The sequence below is a fragment of the Odontesthes bonariensis genome, chromosome 21, assembly GCF_027942865.1.
Source record: "Odontesthes bonariensis isolate fOdoBon6 chromosome 21, fOdoBon6.hap1, whole genome shotgun sequence".
NCBI lineage: Eukaryota > Metazoa > Chordata > Actinopteri > Atheriniformes > Atherinopsidae > Odontesthes > Odontesthes bonariensis.
Window position 1 is genome coordinate 2,188,478 of NC_134526.1, and position 18,921 is coordinate 2,207,398.

Below are 18,921 nucleotides of genomic sequence, written 5' to 3' on the forward strand. Positions count from 1 at the left end.
TGAGACAGCAGTTTGCACAAGCTGACGACACGTCACCGCTTTGAGTCTATCAACGTACATGCTGTTGTTTCCAACTTCCTAGCGTCAATTCATCTGAAACTTTCGATTGTATTCCATGACAGTTTGATGTCTTTCGATATCTTTTTCACAGATTGGAAGTCAAACTGGAATTTCTTTGCCTTTTCCTGAGAAAAAGTCTGAGGTCGTACCATTACAGAAAAGGTGAGGGCTACGATGTTTACGGGTACCAGCGGGCAGAAGCAGGACAGGATGGCCAGGAACAGGTAATCCCTTGGCTTGGATCCATCCGCAGTAGCCTCTGTGATTGCGCTGGGCTGGCGGGTGAGCGAGGGCCTCGGCGAGCCCACCGCCAACGAGCCAGACCGGCTGCCCAAGGTAGACCGGCCGTTAAAATGGCCGCCTGGCTTTGCATGCAACTTGGGCGACACAGAGGACACTGTGGGAGATGTTTCAGCCATCACGGGAGCGATGCCGTTACCTGGAAGACAAATCAGCAAAGGGTAGCTCCTGAAAAATAGGCATCTATACACTCTCAGAAAATAAAGTACAGAATTGTACCTTTAGGGGTACGATGGCTTGTCACTTGGGCAGTACCCTCAGAAGGTATAGTTTTGTACCCTTGCGGTTTGTACCTTACAGAGACCAATCTTGTACCTCTGGTGACAATTTTGTACCCTTAAACTGAAGTAGCCTAACACAGACTGTCTATTGTACCCCAGCATGTAGAAAAAAGGTACATATAGGTACCTTTTACCACTTGAGTACATATATGTACCTTTTGGACCCTTCAAAAAGGTTCATATAGGTACCTTTAGATCAGGCCCTAGGGGTACATTAGTATAGATTGCACCTCAGGGGACAAAAAAAAGGACTTGTACTGTACCCCTATTTCTGAGAGTGTATGTGTAAATAGATGCTTTAGTGAAAGCTAAACATACTTTGTATCTGACAGCTTGATGCCACTTTAAACCTTAAAACCACAGATGAGAGATAGCCGTTACCTCGGTAACCACAGAATTGTAATCAATATAAACAGCCATGTGATGAGTCCTGGGTTAACCCATGAAAATAGGATGAGAACTCAGTCATCTAGGACTATCTCAGAGCAGAGGTCCTCCTGTTCTGTAAGAAATGAGCCAATCGAGGTGGTTTGAGCCTCTGATGAGGATGCCTTTATGACCAGTCCTAGGAGGATGAGGTCTCAGGGCTGACCCAGGAATCACTGGAGGGAGTATACCTCCCATCTGCCTTCAGAATGACTTGGTGTTCCACGAAAAGAGCTGGAGGAGGTGACCAAGGGGAAGGAGGTCTGGGAATCTCTGAGAGTATGATGGAAGGGTGGGACACCAAAGCTAAAACAAATAGAAAGTTTGCTCAAAGTCAACATTCACCAACCCGACAGAAGAAAATCAAAAAAGTTTTGTCTCCTCTAAAAAGTTCAACTGATCCTTGACAAGCCCCCATTTGTCTCAGGCTGAACAAGGACTTTAGACCGAAACTAAAATCTAGAATATACAGTTCAATATCAGGCATGTTGAGCAGCAGCAGCAGAAATGGCTGCTCCCTTCCAACATACTCCTACATACTCCTAACAGTGCACAACTAAGCTACCAGCAATGCTTTTCTCAGTTTGAAAAAGCTCCATTTCAAATGCAGGAACTTTCTGAAGGTACTCGGGACTTACCACCTGCGTTTACAATCAAAGATGAACTTACCAAACCACTTGGTGTTGGACTAGAAACCAAAACATACTGAGACAAAAGAAAAACTTTCAGTTACTGAAGTCTTTTTAACTAAATAAGGAACCTTACTCAGTAGGGCAGCCATACAAGCAGCCTTCCCAGACATTGAAAAAAGACCTTATGAGCAGGAACTCCAAGGCCGGCTACATGCTGTGGTAGGAACATCACCACACAGCCATGTCTTCACAAAGAAATGGTCTACTGGTTTATTAAGGTTGAAAACATTGTAAACTGAAACTTTAACTAAGCAGGGGAAACAGCCCTGGTAAGGTAGCACTACATTGGATCATACCTTGTTCTTCCAGGTTGGGATTTGCTGAGCATTTATGGATGGTCTTCCAACATCATCTTTCTTCTCTTCTTTCTTTTTCCACTTCGAATCTTCACCATAGCTCACAAAATCTCTCATATTTAAATTGTACTGCATTATTGTATTATTGTTGCCATTAAACAGTGAAATGCAGTCATTCATAGACTAGTTACTTCAATAGAAGGACAGAAAACGCACCTCAGCACAGTTCTGTGGGAAAGTGTCACGTTGCCCATTTGTGTAACTGTGGTTCATGATGCTTCCACATAAAACAGTAAATCATATTCTAGGGATCAAAGTACGAGACATAAAGACATATCCAGCATTATTCGTTTTCAACTTCAGACCTTCTACTGCATCACTGATTGGCTGCCATTTCCTATGTTTGTGACATCTTTCATTTGTCCTCCAATTAATGTCAAGAAATCCTTTTTCTTCCACCTATTTGGGGCTCAGTTAAAACTTTAACAGGCCATGTAAGGAAGTCCAGACGTACTTTACGGCCGTTTCAAGCTCCTATCGATGGATCTGCCGTTATTAAATCAACTGATGTTAGCGATTGTTAACAATCCTGTTTGCCAAAGTGAAGCCCTTCCTCAGTCGGCAGGACCTTGAAAAGGCAATCCACGCTTTTATCAGCTCCAGACTGGATTACTGTAACGCTCTCTATGTTGGCCTCAGTCAGACTTCTCTCTCACGTCTTCAACTTGTGCAGAACGCTGCTGCCCGATTTTTAACAAACACTTCTAGGCGGGAACACATTACTCCTGTGCTATCGTCTCTTCATTGGCTTCCGGTCCGATTCAGAATAGATTTTAAACTCCTGTTGTTTGTTTTTAACGCCACTAATGGCTTGGCACCTTCTTATCTGTCGGACATTTTAACTTTTCGCAACTGCGGTAGAGCCCTGCGCTCTTCGGGTCAGCTTCTTTTAGAGGTCCCAAGGTCGAGATCTAAACTGTGGGGTGATCGTTCCTTTGCCATTGCTGCTCCTAGACTGTGGAACAAACTGCCCCCAGACTGTGGAACAAACTGCCCCCAGACTGTGGAACAAACTGCCCCCTGACTGTGGAACAAACTGCCCCCAGACTGTGGAACAAACTGCCCCCTGACTGTGGAACAAACTGCCCCCTGACTGTGGAACAAACTGCCCCCTGACTGTGGAACAAACTGCCCCCAGACTGTGGAACAAACTGCCCCCTGACTGTGGAACAAACTGCCCCCTGACTGTGGAACAAACTGCCCCCTGACTGTGGAACAAACTGCCCCCAGACTGTGGAACAAACTGCCCCCTGACTGTGGAACAAACTGCCCCCAGACTGTGGAACAAACTGCCCCCTGACTGTGGAACAAACTGCCCCCTGATATCCGCACCATCACTGATCGCGGCCTTTTTAAATTGAAGCTTAAGACCTTTTTAGACCGGCGTTCCAACTCTGATTAGGGCCACTATGCTCATTCTATCCGCTCTTTTTTACTTATCTTAATTTTATACAAATTTTATTCAATTCATTTTTATTGCGCTTGTGGAAGGCTTTTAATGCCCTGCAGCACTTTTAGCACTTCTTTTTTTTATGATCAACTTTTTTATTGAGAAATGTAAAAATATATATATGTTCTCATCAAATACATTATTTTATTCCTTAACAAGAAATCACTTACATATTTTAGAGGGACAACAATATAACAACCCTCCATACCCCTGGTGACTCAGTATGAACCTCCCACAAAATAAAACAAACAAGAGAAAAAATAAAACAAAAATAAATAAATAAATAAGAAATCAAGGTCAGTGGTGCTGCACCCTTTCTTTAACTAACTTGTACGCTGCTTCCCAGCCCTGCAAAGTCTTATGGCTGGCTCCGTGCATACGGACAACAGACCACTCCATCAGGGACAATTTCAAGAAATGAATTGGCCCAATGCTGCCAGGCCAAGGAATGTGGCGGTTGCCATCTAAGGTCCAGCATTTTCTTGGCTGCTGTGAGGCCCGCCCATAGAATACGACTATGTTGTATGGACAAATTTAAAGAAGACTCATCATTGAGCAAAAGTAAGGCTGGCGAAACAGGGATCTTGATCTTAAGAATATCACTTAAAGTTAGAGATATTACCCTCCAAAATCCAACCAGACCGGGGCACTCCTGATAAACATGCAAGAATGACCCCTGGGCATTAAGTGAGCAAAGATCACAATTCGGAGATGTGATAATCTTCATGGAATAACGCCTTCTGGGGGTGAGATAAGCACTTTTACCATTTCTGAATCGTGTTTTATGTTTTGTTTTATGTATTGTTGTTTTTATCCTGTTGTAAAGCACTTTGAGTACCAGTTGGCTATTGTAAAGGGCTATATAAATAAAGTTTGATTGATTGATTGATTGATTGATATGGACTCCAGGTCTTTATGTCGTGAGCTATGAGACTGATAAATAGAAACGGAGGAAAAGATTTAAGAGTAACTCAAAGTAGCCGTAAACAGGCTCAGTTACCTCGACCAGCCTCCTAACTTTCACCACTTTGGGACGAGGCGCTCCTGAACAGAGCAGACGGACTTTGGAAGGTGTACTCACTGGTCTCCGTGCATTCACTGATCACCGTCAGGTGCTCCATCACCTCGTCTGTTTGTTTGGCTTCTGAAGCATTTATCGTGGAGGTCGGCGCCTGCTGCTCTGCGCTGGCCGGCTGAGAAGTGACGGCGGCCTCTGGCTCTGGCTGCAGGCCGGCGGGCTGCTGGGGCTCCTCCATGCTGCTGGACTGCGGGGCGGCGCTGGGACTGGAGGCCATCGGACGGGACAGGCGACGCTAATCGGTGAAGATGAAGGCAGCACTCACTCTGGAAAGGATTAGATATGGAATCAGTCACTCTGCTTTCATGATGCTGCCTTGAAACTCATTTAAAGATGGTTTTGATTTGTGATTGATGGAATTGTCGGATCTATAACTTTCATCACCCGCTGTATAAACAGGTAAAACATACGCAGCGGACCAAAGATACTCACATCTCACACAGAATACAACTTCTGTATCCAAAGATGTATCATCCAACGCTAAGGGGGAACATTTCTGGAAATAACGACTAAAACATCTTATTGAGATTCTGGGGTTTTCTGTTACCCTCAGTGTTTATACACCTTTTAATGCATCTCTGAGTCTAGTTTTCAACACATTTGCCAAACACCCAACTGCACCAACAACCGCTAATTGAAATCAGGACCATGCATCTGCTTTCTATACCCGCTACATCCAGGTGTAGCGCCGTGGGGAGGCTGGACTACATCCTCACTGCCACTGGGTGAGAGGCACGGCAAACCCAGGGAAATCATGACCATGTAAATCAAAATATTCAAGTCAAGTCACAAGTCATCAAAACAGCGACTCGAGTCGACTCGAGTCCAAGTCACAGGCTGTGTTTGAAACCGCATACTTCTCCTACTTCTCCTATTTCTCCTACTAACTTTAACTTTTTTTTAGTTCCCAGATGCATACTAGATTCTCCTAAATGTTGGGTATGCATCATGAGGTTACTACTCATACTCAAACTACCCAAGATGCAACGTAACGTGACCTCGCCGATCGTCATTTCCTGTCAAAACGGCAGTTTCAAGCTAGCTACAACGAGGGTAGGTTCACTTCCTGTTTTCAAAACAAAAGCACCAATTGTATGGTAATGGCTTTCCCTATGATAAAAGGCAACGGGTATTTTATTTTGTGAAAATAACAGGAAGTGCGTTGCTCACTGCGGCTAGCTTTAGTAGTGCCGAATTCTTGGGAACAAAATTGTAAACAGCCGGTATTTTGTCAGGTTTTCAACACGTTGGGGATCTAAACGACTACTTTCTCTCCTGAAAATGTTTCAAATGTTGCTAAAGTTTACAGAGTTTAGAGCTTAAGAGAAATCAGCTTCAGGCCGGCTGATTTCGGCTCGGGCAGGAGCGAAATGCATTGTGGGTAAAAGCTTTGCATACTGTCTGATCGATGAGTATGTAGTATGCAGTATGCAGTATGTAGTATGCAGTATGTAGTATGCAGTATGCAGTATGTAGTATGCAGTATGCAGTATGCAGTACGTAGTACGTAGTACGTAGTATGCAGTATGTAGTATGTAGTATGCAGTATGTAGTATGCAGTATGCAGTATGTAGTATGCAGTATGCAGTATGTAGTATGTAGTACGTAGTATGCAGTATGCAGTATGTAGTATGCAGTATGCAGTATGTAGTATGTAGTACGTAGTATGCAGTATGGAGTATGTAGTATGTAGTATGTAGTACGTAGTATGCAGTATGTAGTATGTAGTATGCAGTATGTAGTACGTAGTATGTAGTATGTAGTACGTAGTATGCAGTATGCAGTATGCAGTATGTAGTACGTAGTATGCAGTATGTAGTATGTAGTATGTAGTATGTAGTATGCAGTATGCAGTATGTAGTATGCAGTATGCAGTATGTACTATGCAGTATGTAGTATGCAGTATGCAGTATGTAGTATGTAGTATGTAGTATGCAGTATGCAGTATGCAGTATGTAGTAGGCGGTTTCGAACATAGTCGCAGTGACTCGAGTCCCCGTCTCTGCAGAGGAGACATAAAACAGAGCGCTACCCCAGCAGCTGCCGCTTTATTTTAGATCCGTCACACTGAGTCATTTGATTAAAAAGAAGCGAGATGATGATGAAACGGCGGCGCTGTAATGAAAGAGCGTTATTGGCTTTTTTTCTGCTGGGCTGTCAGAGACAGACGTCTGTGTCGGCTCCCTGATGTGGAAACTAAATCCGGCCGCAGGACGTCTGGAAGTCTCTCCGGTGAGATCCAGAGAACAAAGTCTGGGTTTGTTTTCAGACTCAATCTGTTCCACACACAGTAAAAAACGCCGGTGTTTACTGAGTTTCAGCATGTTGGGGGGGAAAGAGAAGCCAAAGCATCAGCTAAAAGGAGCTGATGGTGGGAAGAGTTCTGATCCATTAAAGATGAGAACACCATAATGTTACATAACAGCCCGAAGAAGAAGGTCTTCCACGGCCGATCTGCAGCCTCCGTGTGGGCTGATAAGGCCTCTGATTGATGGCAGTGACTCATCGGTTTCCTGCTGAGGTTTGGGACTCCTGGTCTGATGTGTGGGAGGACGTCCACCGGGTCAGAAGTTCAGACTCAGAACGCCTCCGTGAAATAAAAACACATCGAACCTGCGATCCGGCAACTGAAGGCGACATTACGCAGTCAGTCATCATGCTGCCGGATCGGCCCTGACAGACGAGGAGAGTCCAAAAACAGAAACATCCATAAAGCTGATGGATGTTTCTGTTGTTTCTGAGGCTTATTGTGGCTCTGCTACATTCATCACTTTTCAGTAGTTAACTCGTTATTATCGCGTTCTATAACTATGTAATTATTTAACGCCGATAAATATTTTATCGCGCATTAACGCAGGTTTTATTATTTATTTTATTATTGTAAAAGTCTGTTGCTCACAGGCTTTTATTTTGTAATAGTCTGTTAATCACAGGCTTTTATTTTGTAAAAGTCTGTTGCTCACAGGCTTTTATTTTGTAAAAGTAATTATTTAACGCTGATAAATATTTTATCGCGCATTAACGCAGGTTTTATTATTTATTTTATTATTGTAAAAGTGTTGCTCACAGGCTTTTATTTTGTAAAAGTCTGTCGCTCACAGGCTTTTATTATTGTAAAAGTCTGTTACTCACAGACTTTTATTTTGTAAAAGTGTTGCTCACAGGCTTTTATTTTGTAAAAGTCTGTTGCTCACAGGCTTTTATTTTGTAAAAGTGTTGCTCACAGGCTTTTATTTTGTAAAAGTCTGTTGCTCACAGGCTTTTATTTTGTAAAAGTCTGTCGCTCACAGGCTTTTATTTTGTAAAAGTCGGTTGCTCACAGACTTTTATTTTGTAAAAGTGTTGCTCACAGGCTTTTATTTTGTAATAGTAATTATTTAACGCTGATAAATATTTTATCGCGCATTAACGCAGGTTTTATTATTTATTTTATTATTGTAAAAGTGTTGCTCACAGGCTTTTATTTTGTAAAAGTCTGTCGCTCACAGGCTTTTATTATTGTAAAAGTCTGTTACTCACAGACTTTTATTTTGTAAAAGTGTTGCTCACAGGCTTTTATTTTGTAAAAGTCTGTTGCTCACATGCTTTTATTTTGTAAAAGTCTGTCACTCACAGGCTTTTATTTTGTAAAAGTCTGTTGCTCACAGACTTTTATTTTGTAAAAGTGTTGCTCACAGGCTTTTATTTTGTAAAAGTCTGTTGCTCACAGGCTTTTATTTTGTAAAAGTCTGCTGCTCACAGGCTTTTATTTTGTAAAACTCTGTTGCTCACAGGCTTTTATTTTGTAAAAGTCTGTTGCTCAAAGGGTTTTATTTTGTAAAAGTCTGCTGCTCACAGGCTTTTATTTTGTAAAAGTCTGTTGCTCACAGGCTTCTATTTTGTAAAAGTCTGTTGCTCACAGGCTTTTATTTTGTAAAAGTCTGTTGCTCATAGGCTTTTATTTTGTAAAAGTCTGTTGCTCACAGGCTTTTATTTTGTAAAAGTCTGTCGTTCACAGGCTTTTATTTTGTAAAAGTCTGTCGCTCACAGGCTTTTATTTTGTAAAAGTCTGTTGCTCACATGCTTTTATTTTGTAAAAGTCTGTTACTCACAGGCTTTTATTTTGTAAAAGTCTGTCACTCACAGGCTTTTATTTGGTAAAAGTCTGTCGCTCACAGGCTTTTATTTTGTAAAAGTCTGTTGCTCACAGGCTTTTATTTTGTAAAAGTCTGTTGCTCACAGGCTTTTATTCTGTAAAAGTCTGTTGCTCACAGGCTTTTATTCTGTAAAAGTCTGCTGCTGTCTGCTGTGGAACAGGAAAAGAAAGTAATCGGCGGATCCACCAAACATGGAGAAGGGTACGGAACTCTTACTCGGCCATTTTCATGTTAAAGTTCTTCCAGACGGCGGAGTCGACAGAACCAAAGTCATCTGTAAACACTGCCAAGTTGAATTGTCTTCTCAGCGTAGTAGTTCCAGTCTAAAATATCACTTAAAGGCAAAACACACAACTGATAGCAGCAAGTCATTCAAGGAAACAGACAGTGGAGCGAGGCTTCTACATAAAAACTACAGAAAGATGCTGATGTTAAAAGTGTGTTTGCACAACAAATGTTATGGCACTTTCATTCATATGGCAGCACATTTAAAATAAAGCTAAATGCTAAAAGCTATACGCTACTTTTGGATTCATTTTTGGATTCTGGGTACAAATGCGATTAATCGCGATTTATCAGGGAAATCATGTGATTAATTAGATTAAACATTTTAATCGTTGCTTAGCCCTAATTTTCAGACATGTTTCCTTGTGAGGCCGGCTGTCAGAAGTCAGACTGTGAACAAAGAGCAGCATTTCTCAGGCAGGACCTCACGAAGACTTCATGATCTCTACTATTAAAGGGACAGTTCGGCACTTTTGACATGAAGCTGTATGACATCCCATACTAGCAATATCGTGCATGAACTATAGCTCAGTCTGCACAGCAGGCAGCAACAAAAGAAAAAAAACTAAAGGAAAAGGAAACAAAAAGGAAACAGAAAGAAAGGAAAGGTCTGACTTTTTCCTGGAGAACGATTTTGTGATGCAAATGTATTACTCTGTTGAACGCATATTGTTTTGAGAAGCAAAACGCTTTATTTTTTAAACCCCAGCCAACTAGCCGGACTACCTTCATCAACACCAAAACGAGGCTGGAACTCTGCTCACAGGACGCAGCAGGGGGTAAGAAGATGTTCAGAAATGATGTTGCTGATATGGGATGTCATACAGCTTCATGTGAAAAGTGGCGGACTATCCCTTTAAAAATCCTTCCTTCATATGAGCCCAAATAAACAAGAATCTCTAAATACCTGAGGACTGCCGGCCTGCTGATGAGCAGCAGTCTGCAGGAATCTCTGATATCTGTTGGTGGAATAAATCAAAAACCTGAGCATGTGCTTGTGTTCGATCAGCTTCCATAAAGACTCCCGATCGATGGTCGGACTCATCGGTCCCAGCGACAGCTCGGAGGATGAGCTGCTTCCTAAAGAGAAAGCTGTGCTGCAGCGCTTACATGCTGACTGTTGTAACGAGCTGAAGGAGCCGATCCATCACCGGCTCCCTGAGGACGCTGCTGCAGTGCTGCCTGACTGTTTTTATCTGAAACGCAGCTCTAATTCATTCAGTCTGTTTGACTTTACTCAGCTCCAGAGGTGGGTAGTAACCAGTAACATTTACTGGAGTACGTTTTTGAAAGCATTATACTTCTAGGAGTAGTTTTAAATCGCTATACTTTTTACTTTTCCTTGAGTAGATGTGTGCAGCAGAAACTGTCCTCTTACTCCGCTACATTAGGCTACAATGAGCTGGTTACTTTTCTTCTTACCTCTTTGGTATTCTACGCCTCATTATTTTTATCCCCCCGCGTACGCCTCATTTAGATGTTTTATTCTGACAGAGAGAGGCTGTGTTCGAAACCGCATTCTGCATACTATATACTGTATACTGCATACTGTATACTGCATACTGCATACTGCATACTACATACTACACACTGCATACTGTATACTGCATACTGCATACTGCATACTGTATACTGCATACTGCATACTGCATACTACATACTACACACTGCATACTGTATACTGCATACTGCATACTGCATACTGCATACTACATACTACATACTGTATACTGTATACTGCATACTGCATACTGTATACTGTATACTGCATACTACATACTGCATACTGCATACTGCATACTACATACTGTATACTACATACTATATACTGTATACTGCATACTGTATACTGCATACTACATACTGCATACTACATACTGTATACTGTATACTGCATACTGCATACTGTATACTGCATACTGCATACTGTATACTGTATACTGCATACTACATACTGCATACTGTATACTGCATACTGCATACTACATACTGTATACTGTATACTACATACTGTATACTGCATACTACATACTGCATACTGCATACTGCATACTGCATACTGCATACTGCATACTACATACTACATACTGCATACTACATACTGCATACTGTATACTGCATACTGCATACTACATACTATATACTGTATACTGCATACTGCATACTACATACTGTATACTGCATACTACATACTGCATACTGCATACTGCATACTGCATACTACATACTATATACTGTATACTGCATACTGTATACTGCATACTGCATACTGCATACTACATACTGTATACTGTATACTGCATACTGCATACTACATACTGTATACTGCATACTACATACTGCATACTGTATACTGCATACTGCATACTATATACTGTATACTGTATACTGCATACTGCATACTACATACTATATACTGTATACTGCATACTGCATACTGTATACAACATACTGCATACTGTATACTGTATACTGCATACTGCATACTGTATACTGCATACTGCATACTATATACTACATACTCATCGATCAGACAGTATGCAGAGCGTTTACCCACAATGCATTTGGCTCCTGCCCGAGCTGAAATCAGCCAGCCTGAAGCTGATTTCTCTTAAGCTCTAAACTCTGTAAACTTTAGCAACATTTGAAACATTTTCAGGTGAGAAAGTAGTCGTTTAGATCCCCAACGTGTTGAAAACCTGACAAAATACCGGCTGTTTACAATTTTGTTCCCACGAATTCGGCGCTACTAAAGCTAGCCGCAGTGAGCAACGCACTTCCGGTTATTTTCACAAAATAAAATACCTGTTGCCTTTTATCATAGGGAAAGCCATTACTATACAATTGGTGCTTTTGTTTTGAAAACAGGAAGTGAACCTACCCTCGTTGTAGCTAGCTTGAAACTGCCGTTTTGACAGGAAATGACGATCGGCGACGTCACATTACGTTGCATCTTGGGTAGTTTGAGTATGAGTAGTAACCTCATGATGCATACCCAACATTTAGGAGAATCTAGTATGCATCCGGGATCTTCTCGCTTACTCAAACTCGCATACTAACTCAAAATGTTAGTAGGAGTAGTAGGAGAAGTATGCGGTTTGGAACACAGCCAGAAACTTCCACCAAAGGCTCTACCACCTGACTGTGTTCCACCAATCAGACGCAGCCGTGCAGTCTGGTCACGTGACCGTACTCGATCTCAGCGGCGGGACGGGTTAGCTTTAGCATTAGCAGTCGTAGCAAACAAACAAAGAAACAGATGAAAAATGTCAGAACCAACGGTGGGAAATGAAGACGCAGACGAGGCCTCATACTGAAAGCATGTTTACCTTACAAAGAGTGAGAAACAGCAGCTACATTATGTGTCTTCTGTGTCAACCAAAACAAACGCACATTTCAGCAGAAACTCAACATCTAACTTGAGGAAACATGTAGCGCTAAGTTTCCTAAACTCGTTTTTTCCCCCATGGATAGGTGAATGTTTGTTTTTTGTCATGGGACTATGTTTTTAGGTCATGTTTGGTTTTAGATCACGTTTTAGTCATGTCTTAGTTTAGTTCTTAGTTTTCCCATGTTTTAGTTTCCCTGCAATTAGTTTCATTCACGTCACCTGCACTCATTTCCATCAGCTGCACTCATCAGTTCCCCACAGTACTTAAGTTCCCTGTTTGCCTTCAGTTTTTGTGAGATCCTTGCACCATACTTATGCACCATCACGCCACGTCAAGTGTTTCAAAGTTAAGTATTTATCCATGCCATGCTAAGTTGTATTTTGTTCCTAGTCTTGTTAATGTTTCATTTGATTCCACAGTTTAAGTTTCTTTGTTATCCGGTTCAGCCGCGCCTTTTGTTTGTTACTTTGTTTTTGTAAAATAAATTTAGTTTGCTTTTTGAAGTCCGCATCCGTGTCCTTCTCACACACCAAACTGACATGTTTTATGTTACATATGGGTTACATATGTTTCAAACATTTCCTAAGTCTCTTATATTTTTTATTGAAGTTCTTGAATTTACCTGGATTATTTTAATTTAAGCTATTTTGTAATTAGTGAATTCATTTTAATTTATTTTATCAGTTGGATGAACTCTAATTTTCCTAAAGATGATTATTTAGTATTTTTGTCTGTCTGATTGAATGCTTGTGTTAACAAATAAATCAGACGTTACTCAACAGTTACTCAGTACTTGAGTAGTTTTTTCACCAAGCACTTTTTTACTCTTACTCAAGTAATTATTTTACTTTTACTTGAGTACAGTTTTTGGCTGCTCCACCCACCTCTGGTTATTTCAGATTTTCCATCAGTTTGAACAGTCGAGCAGATAAAATGTGGGCGGGTGAAGAGGACCAGTCTGTTGTTATAATAAAAGATCTGCATCATGTCGGAGCCAAAGCTAAATGGAGGAGCGGAAACAAACGTAATTAACGGACAGTCGTTAGGCAGCTGCAGCTGCTGGAGTTAATCCTTCCACTGAAAAAGGAACAAAAGCAACATCAGGTTAATTGCTGAGGGAGTCGGCTGTTTAGACCCAAACCACGGTCGGGATTTGGATTAAAGACCCTTTAATGATCTTTTTCCTGCACCTCAAATGTAGGCCGGATATTAAACACACCCCTCTGTGAAAAATGCTGAGAAATACTTATTGTTTGTTGTATTAATGTTAATTAGTTTATATATTTGTAGGGCTGGGCAACGATTAAAATGTTTAATCTAATTAATCACATGATTTCCCTGATTAATCACGATTAATCTCATTTGTACGCAGAATCCCAAAATGAATCCAAAAGTAGTGCATAGCTTTTAGCATTTAGCTTTATTTTAAATGTGCTGCCATATGAATGAAAGTGCCATAACATTTGTTGTGCAAACACACTTTTAACATCAGCATCTTTCTGTAGTTTTTATGTAGAAGCCTCGCTCCACTGTCTGTTTCCTTGAATGACTTGCTGCTATCAGTTGTGTGTTTTGCCTTTAAGTGATATTTTAGACTGGAACTACTACGCTGAGAAGACAATTCAACTTGGCAGTGTTTACAGATGACTTTGGTTCTGTCGACTCCGCCGTCTGGAAGAACTTTAACATGAAAATGGCCGAGTAAAAGTTCCGTACCTTTCTCCATGTTTGGTGGATCCGCCGATTACTTTCTTTTCCTGTTCCACAGCAGCAGACTTTTACAAAATAAAAGCCTGTGAGCAACAGACTTTTACAAAATAAAAGCATGTGAGCAACAGACTTTTACAAAATAAAAGCCTGTGAGCAACATACTTTTACGAAATAAAATAAATAATAAAACAGGGGTGGTCCATGGCGTAGTGGGTTGAGCAGGCGCCCCATGTACAGAGGCTATAGTCCTCGTTGCAGCTGGCCCCGGTTCGCGTCCCGCAACGGACGGCCCTGTGCTGCGTGTTGTTCCCCCTCTCTCTGCTTCCTGTCTCTCTGAACTTTCCATCAAAGGCACAAAAGCCCCCCAAAAATTATATATAAAACAAAAAACGTCATTAATGCGCGATAAAATATTTATCGGCGTTAAATAACTAACGACTTAACGCGATAATGTGCGATAAAGCCCTATATATTTGTCATCAGAGGCGTTGAGCCACAGATTTAATGACAACAAATGAAATTGAATTAAAATAGTTGGGGCTGATTTCTCACGTCTCACAGATTTATTGTAAAGTCGAACTGAGGAAAAGTTTGTGTTGGACAGGATTCGAACCAGCGACCTCTCGTTTGAAGGTTGAAGGTGTGCGAGGAAACATCATCAGAAGAACTGAATCAGAAAATACTGAGTAAAGTTAGATTTTTTTTAGCTTTTAATGAGAAAAGCTCCGTATTTTTCAGTTTCCATCCAAGTTCCTGACAAGGAAATTTGACTTTTGAATTATGTTTTTAAATTATTTACCAGAAATTCCTGTTTGTAGGGACCGAGCAGTGAAACTGTAAGGACCCTATTGTATCTGAAAGGTTTATTATTATTCCACCGTCTTATTCTTTGCAAAAGGTGCTCGAAAACTCTTGAAATTTTGCATGCGCCACCTGCCAGTCGACGACGTGAAAGAATCTAAACTTTCTATTTTTGGGAGTCGCTCATTGACTTTGTAGCACCCCCATTGGGGTTAGTTTCACGTGGAACGACTAAATTCAGTACACTCATTCATCATGTCCAGACGCACTGAGGTGAGGTGAAAGAACGTTGGCGGTTGTAGAAGAACGTTGGCTGTGGTGGTGGAAGAACGTTGGCTGTGGTGGAAGAACGTTGGCTGTGGTGGAAGAACGTTGGCGGTTGTAGAAGAACGTTGGCTGTGGTGGAAGAACGTTGGCGGTTGTAGAAGAACGTTGGCTGTGGTGGAAGAACGTTGGCGGTTGTAGAAGAACGTTGGCTGTGGTGGTGGAAGAACGTTGGCTGTGGTGGAAGAACGTTGGCGGTTGTAGAAGAACGTTGGCTGTGGTGGAAGAACGTTGGCGGTTGTAGAAGAACGTTGGCTGTGGTGGAAGAACGTTGGCGGTTGTAGAAGAACGTTGGCTGTGGTGGTGGAAGAACGTTGGCTGTGGTGGAAGAACGTTGGCTGTGGTGGAAGAACGTTGGCGGTTGTAGAAGAACGTTGGCTGTGGTGGAAGAACGTTGGCGGTTGTAGAAGAACGTTGGCTGTGGTGGAAGAACGTTGGCGGTTGTAGAAGAACGTTGGCTGTGGTGGAAGAACGTTGGCTGTGGTGGAAGAACGTTGGCTGTGGTGGAAGAACGTTGGCTGTGGTGGAAGAACGTTGGCTGTTGTAGAAGAACGTTGGCTGTGGTGGAAGAACGTTGGCTGTTGTAGAAGAACGTTGGCTGTGGCGGAAGAACGTTGGCTGTGGCGGAAGAACGTTGGCTGTGGTGGAAGAACGTTGGCTGTGGTGGAAGAACGTTGGCTGTGGTGGAAGAACGTTGGCTGTGGTGGAAGAACGTTGGCTGTTGTAGAAGAAAGTTGGCTGTGGTGGAAGAACGTTGGCTGTGGTGGAAGAACGTTGGCTGTTGTAGAAGAACGTTGGCTGTGGTGGAAGAACGTTGGCTGTTGTAGAAGAACGTTGGCTGTGGTGGAAGAACGTTGGCTGTGGTGGAAGAACTTTGGCTGTGGTGGAAGAACGTTGGCTGTGGTGGAAGAACGTTGGCTGTGGTGGAAGAACGTTGGCTGTGGTGGAAGAACGTTGGCTGTGGTGGAAGAACGTTGGCTGTGGTGGAAGAACGTTGGCTGTGGTGGAAGAACGTTGGCTGTGGTGGATGAACGTTGGCTGTGGTGGAAGAACGTTGGCTGTGGTGGATGAACGTTGGCTGTTGTAGAAGAACGTTGGCTGTGGTGGAAGAACGTTGGCTGTGGAGGATGAACGTTGGCTGTTGTAGAAGAACGTTGGCTGTGGTGGAAGAACGTTGGCTGTGGTGGAAGAACGTTGGCTGTGGTGGAAGAACGTTGGCTGTGGTGGAAGAACGTTGGCTGTTGTAGAAGAACGTTGGCTGTGGTGGAAGAACGTTGGCTGTGGTGGAAGAACGTTGGCTGTGGTGGAAGAACGTTGGCTGTGGTGGAAGAACGTTGGCTGTGGTGGAAGAATGTTGGCTGTGGTGGATGGACGTTGGCTGTGGTGGAAGGACGTTGGCTGTGGTGGAAGAATGTTGGCTGTGGTGGAAGAATGTTGGCTGTGGTGGAAGAATGTTGGCTGTGGTGGAAGAATGTTGGCTGTGGTGGAAGAATGTTGGCTGTGGTGGAAGAATGTTGGCGGTTGCCTCAGCCATCATCGGTCAGAACCGGTGACCTTTAAACGAGCCTCCGGACAGTTTCAGAGCTGCACCTCGATGACGCAGCCCAATTAAGATTCGACCTCCAGTGAAGTTGTGTCCTCAGCAAATTAGAGAATAGAGATCCATCGTATGTTTCGTAAGGACCTCACTGCCCCTGTGGTTCCATTTTTATGCACCATTGGGTGGAGCTTTGGTGGGTGCTACCTCCTCCTCCTCCACCACCCCTCCAGCCTCCGGCATCCCAATGCCAGCAGCTTCGTGGCTCCTCCTTCTGTCATAAGAATCTCTTTGGTTTGTCGTTCTGATCAAAAAGCGAAAAGCTTTCAGGAAACAATCCATCGTCATGGTGCCGATCGACACTCTTCTTCTTCTTCTTCACACTTTACTCACAGAGTAGATGTTGGAGGCAGCCATGTTGCTGCAGCTCCAAACTCTTTAATCAAACCTCCTGATTTAGTGTTTGACATTGCTGGATTTTATATTTAAGTAAAACTTGAGTCAAACCGGTTTTTAAATCGATGAACACAATGACAGAGTCCTTGTTCATATCGACCAAAGTTTTTAATTTAATTTTGATGAGCCGACTGTTTCTTTAAATCAATATGTCTTTTTTTTTAGCATTTATAATCCTTTTTAAACAGACAGTGAAAGTTAATACTCTGATTTTAGGCGGATCGGTAGAAAATCTGACAGGGAACACTTGATATAAAATGAAACTGTTAGTTGAAAATCAGCAGCAGTTGCATCCGAATCATGATGCAGTTTTTCCCTGGTGGAAGAGATGCCGACCGAGCGGCTTCCAGCTGCGTTTTTACTGTAAAACACTGGAACAGTTGGGCTGAAACATGGCAGAAAGCCTCCCGGGACGCGAAAATAATGAATGAAATGCTGACACAACATCATGAAAGCAGCACGACTCCACCGATGCACGAACATGTCTGAGTCTCACAAACACACTCCGGCTGGAGATGCACCAAATTCATCATGCTGACAAAAGGCGGGATGGAGGCAGGATGGAAGCAGGATGGAGGCAGGATGGAGGCGGGATGGAGGCAGGATGGAAGCAGGATGGAAGCAGGATGGAGGCAGGATGGAAGCAGGATGGAAGCAGGATGGAAGCAGAATGGAAGCGGGATGGAAGTGGGATGGAAGCGGGACGGAAGTGGGATGGAAGCGGAATGGAAGTGGGATGGAAGCGGAATGGAAGTGGGATGGAAGCAGGATGGAAGCGGGATGGAAGCAGGATGCAGCTGACACACCCACCCAGGCGGCAGCGCACTTTCCACACACCAAACATGGGAAATTAAAGCGTTTTCTCACCTCAGGAGGGGAAGACGAGGGGCTCACCTGGCGCTAATCCTCAGGAAGCAGCGGGGTGAGGTTCATTGTGTCTCCCAGGGAGAAGCAGGAGATGCAGGAGCTACAATCCAGGGATGTGAAAGCACCAGAAAGCTGCAGCAGGACGGGGGAATCGGCTTCAGCTGAGGGTTTATGAAGGTGGAGCGGCTGCCTGATTTCTGATGATGCAGAGTGTCACTGCAGCAGCTCCGTCTGCTCCTCCACCGCAAGAAATGAGAGGGAGGGAGGAGTGTGTGTGACAGAGTGCACGTGTGAGAGTGCACGTGTGTGTGTGTGTGTGTGTGTTTGCAGCACTTGCAGTACAGCCGCTGCTTTGTTCTCCCCCCCCCACTGTTCAGCCGGTGCAAAGCGCAGTCAGACGAGATGTCAGAGTAAAGGCTGGCTGTGGTCCTTCTGACAACAGCTACATTACATTACAATACATTACATTACATTACGTTACATTACATTACATTACATTACATTATATCACATTACATTATATTACGTTACATCACGTTACATCACTTTACATCACGTTACATCACTTTACATCACGTTACATCATGTTACATCACTTTACATCACGTTACATCACTTTACATCGCGTTACATCACGTTACATCACTTTACATCACGTTACATCACTTTACATCACGTTACATCACGTTACATCACTTTACATCACGTTACATCACTTTACATCATGTTACATCACTTTACATCACGTTACATCACTTTACATCGCGTTA

The 18,921-nt window shown here is 42.8% G+C and overlaps 1 protein-coding gene across 4 annotated transcripts in view; it reads right to left on the reverse strand.

Moving 5' to 3' along the window:
• LOC142371405 (uncharacterized) overlaps positions 1–18,446 on the reverse strand; it is a 28,537-nt gene extending 10,091 nt beyond the window's left edge. For 3 of the 4 annotated variants that reach the window (XR_012768028.1, XR_012768026.1, XM_075454064.1), the window contains exons 1-3: positions 18,152–18,445; positions 4,647–4,909; positions 210–499 (exon numbers count right to left, since the gene is read on the reverse strand). Coding sequence is in view for 2 of the 4 variants with exons in the window: in XM_075454064.1 (XP_075310179.1) it covers positions 210–499; positions 4,647–4,860 (504 nt within the window). In the remaining 2 variants the exon portion in view is untranslated. Of the gene's footprint in view, positions 1–209; positions 500–4,646; positions 4,910–18,151 lie in introns of all 4 variants that reach the window. The other variant, XM_075454065.1, reaches the window with a different exon arrangement.
• Between the last annotated feature and the right edge of the window lie 475 nt (positions 18,447–18,921).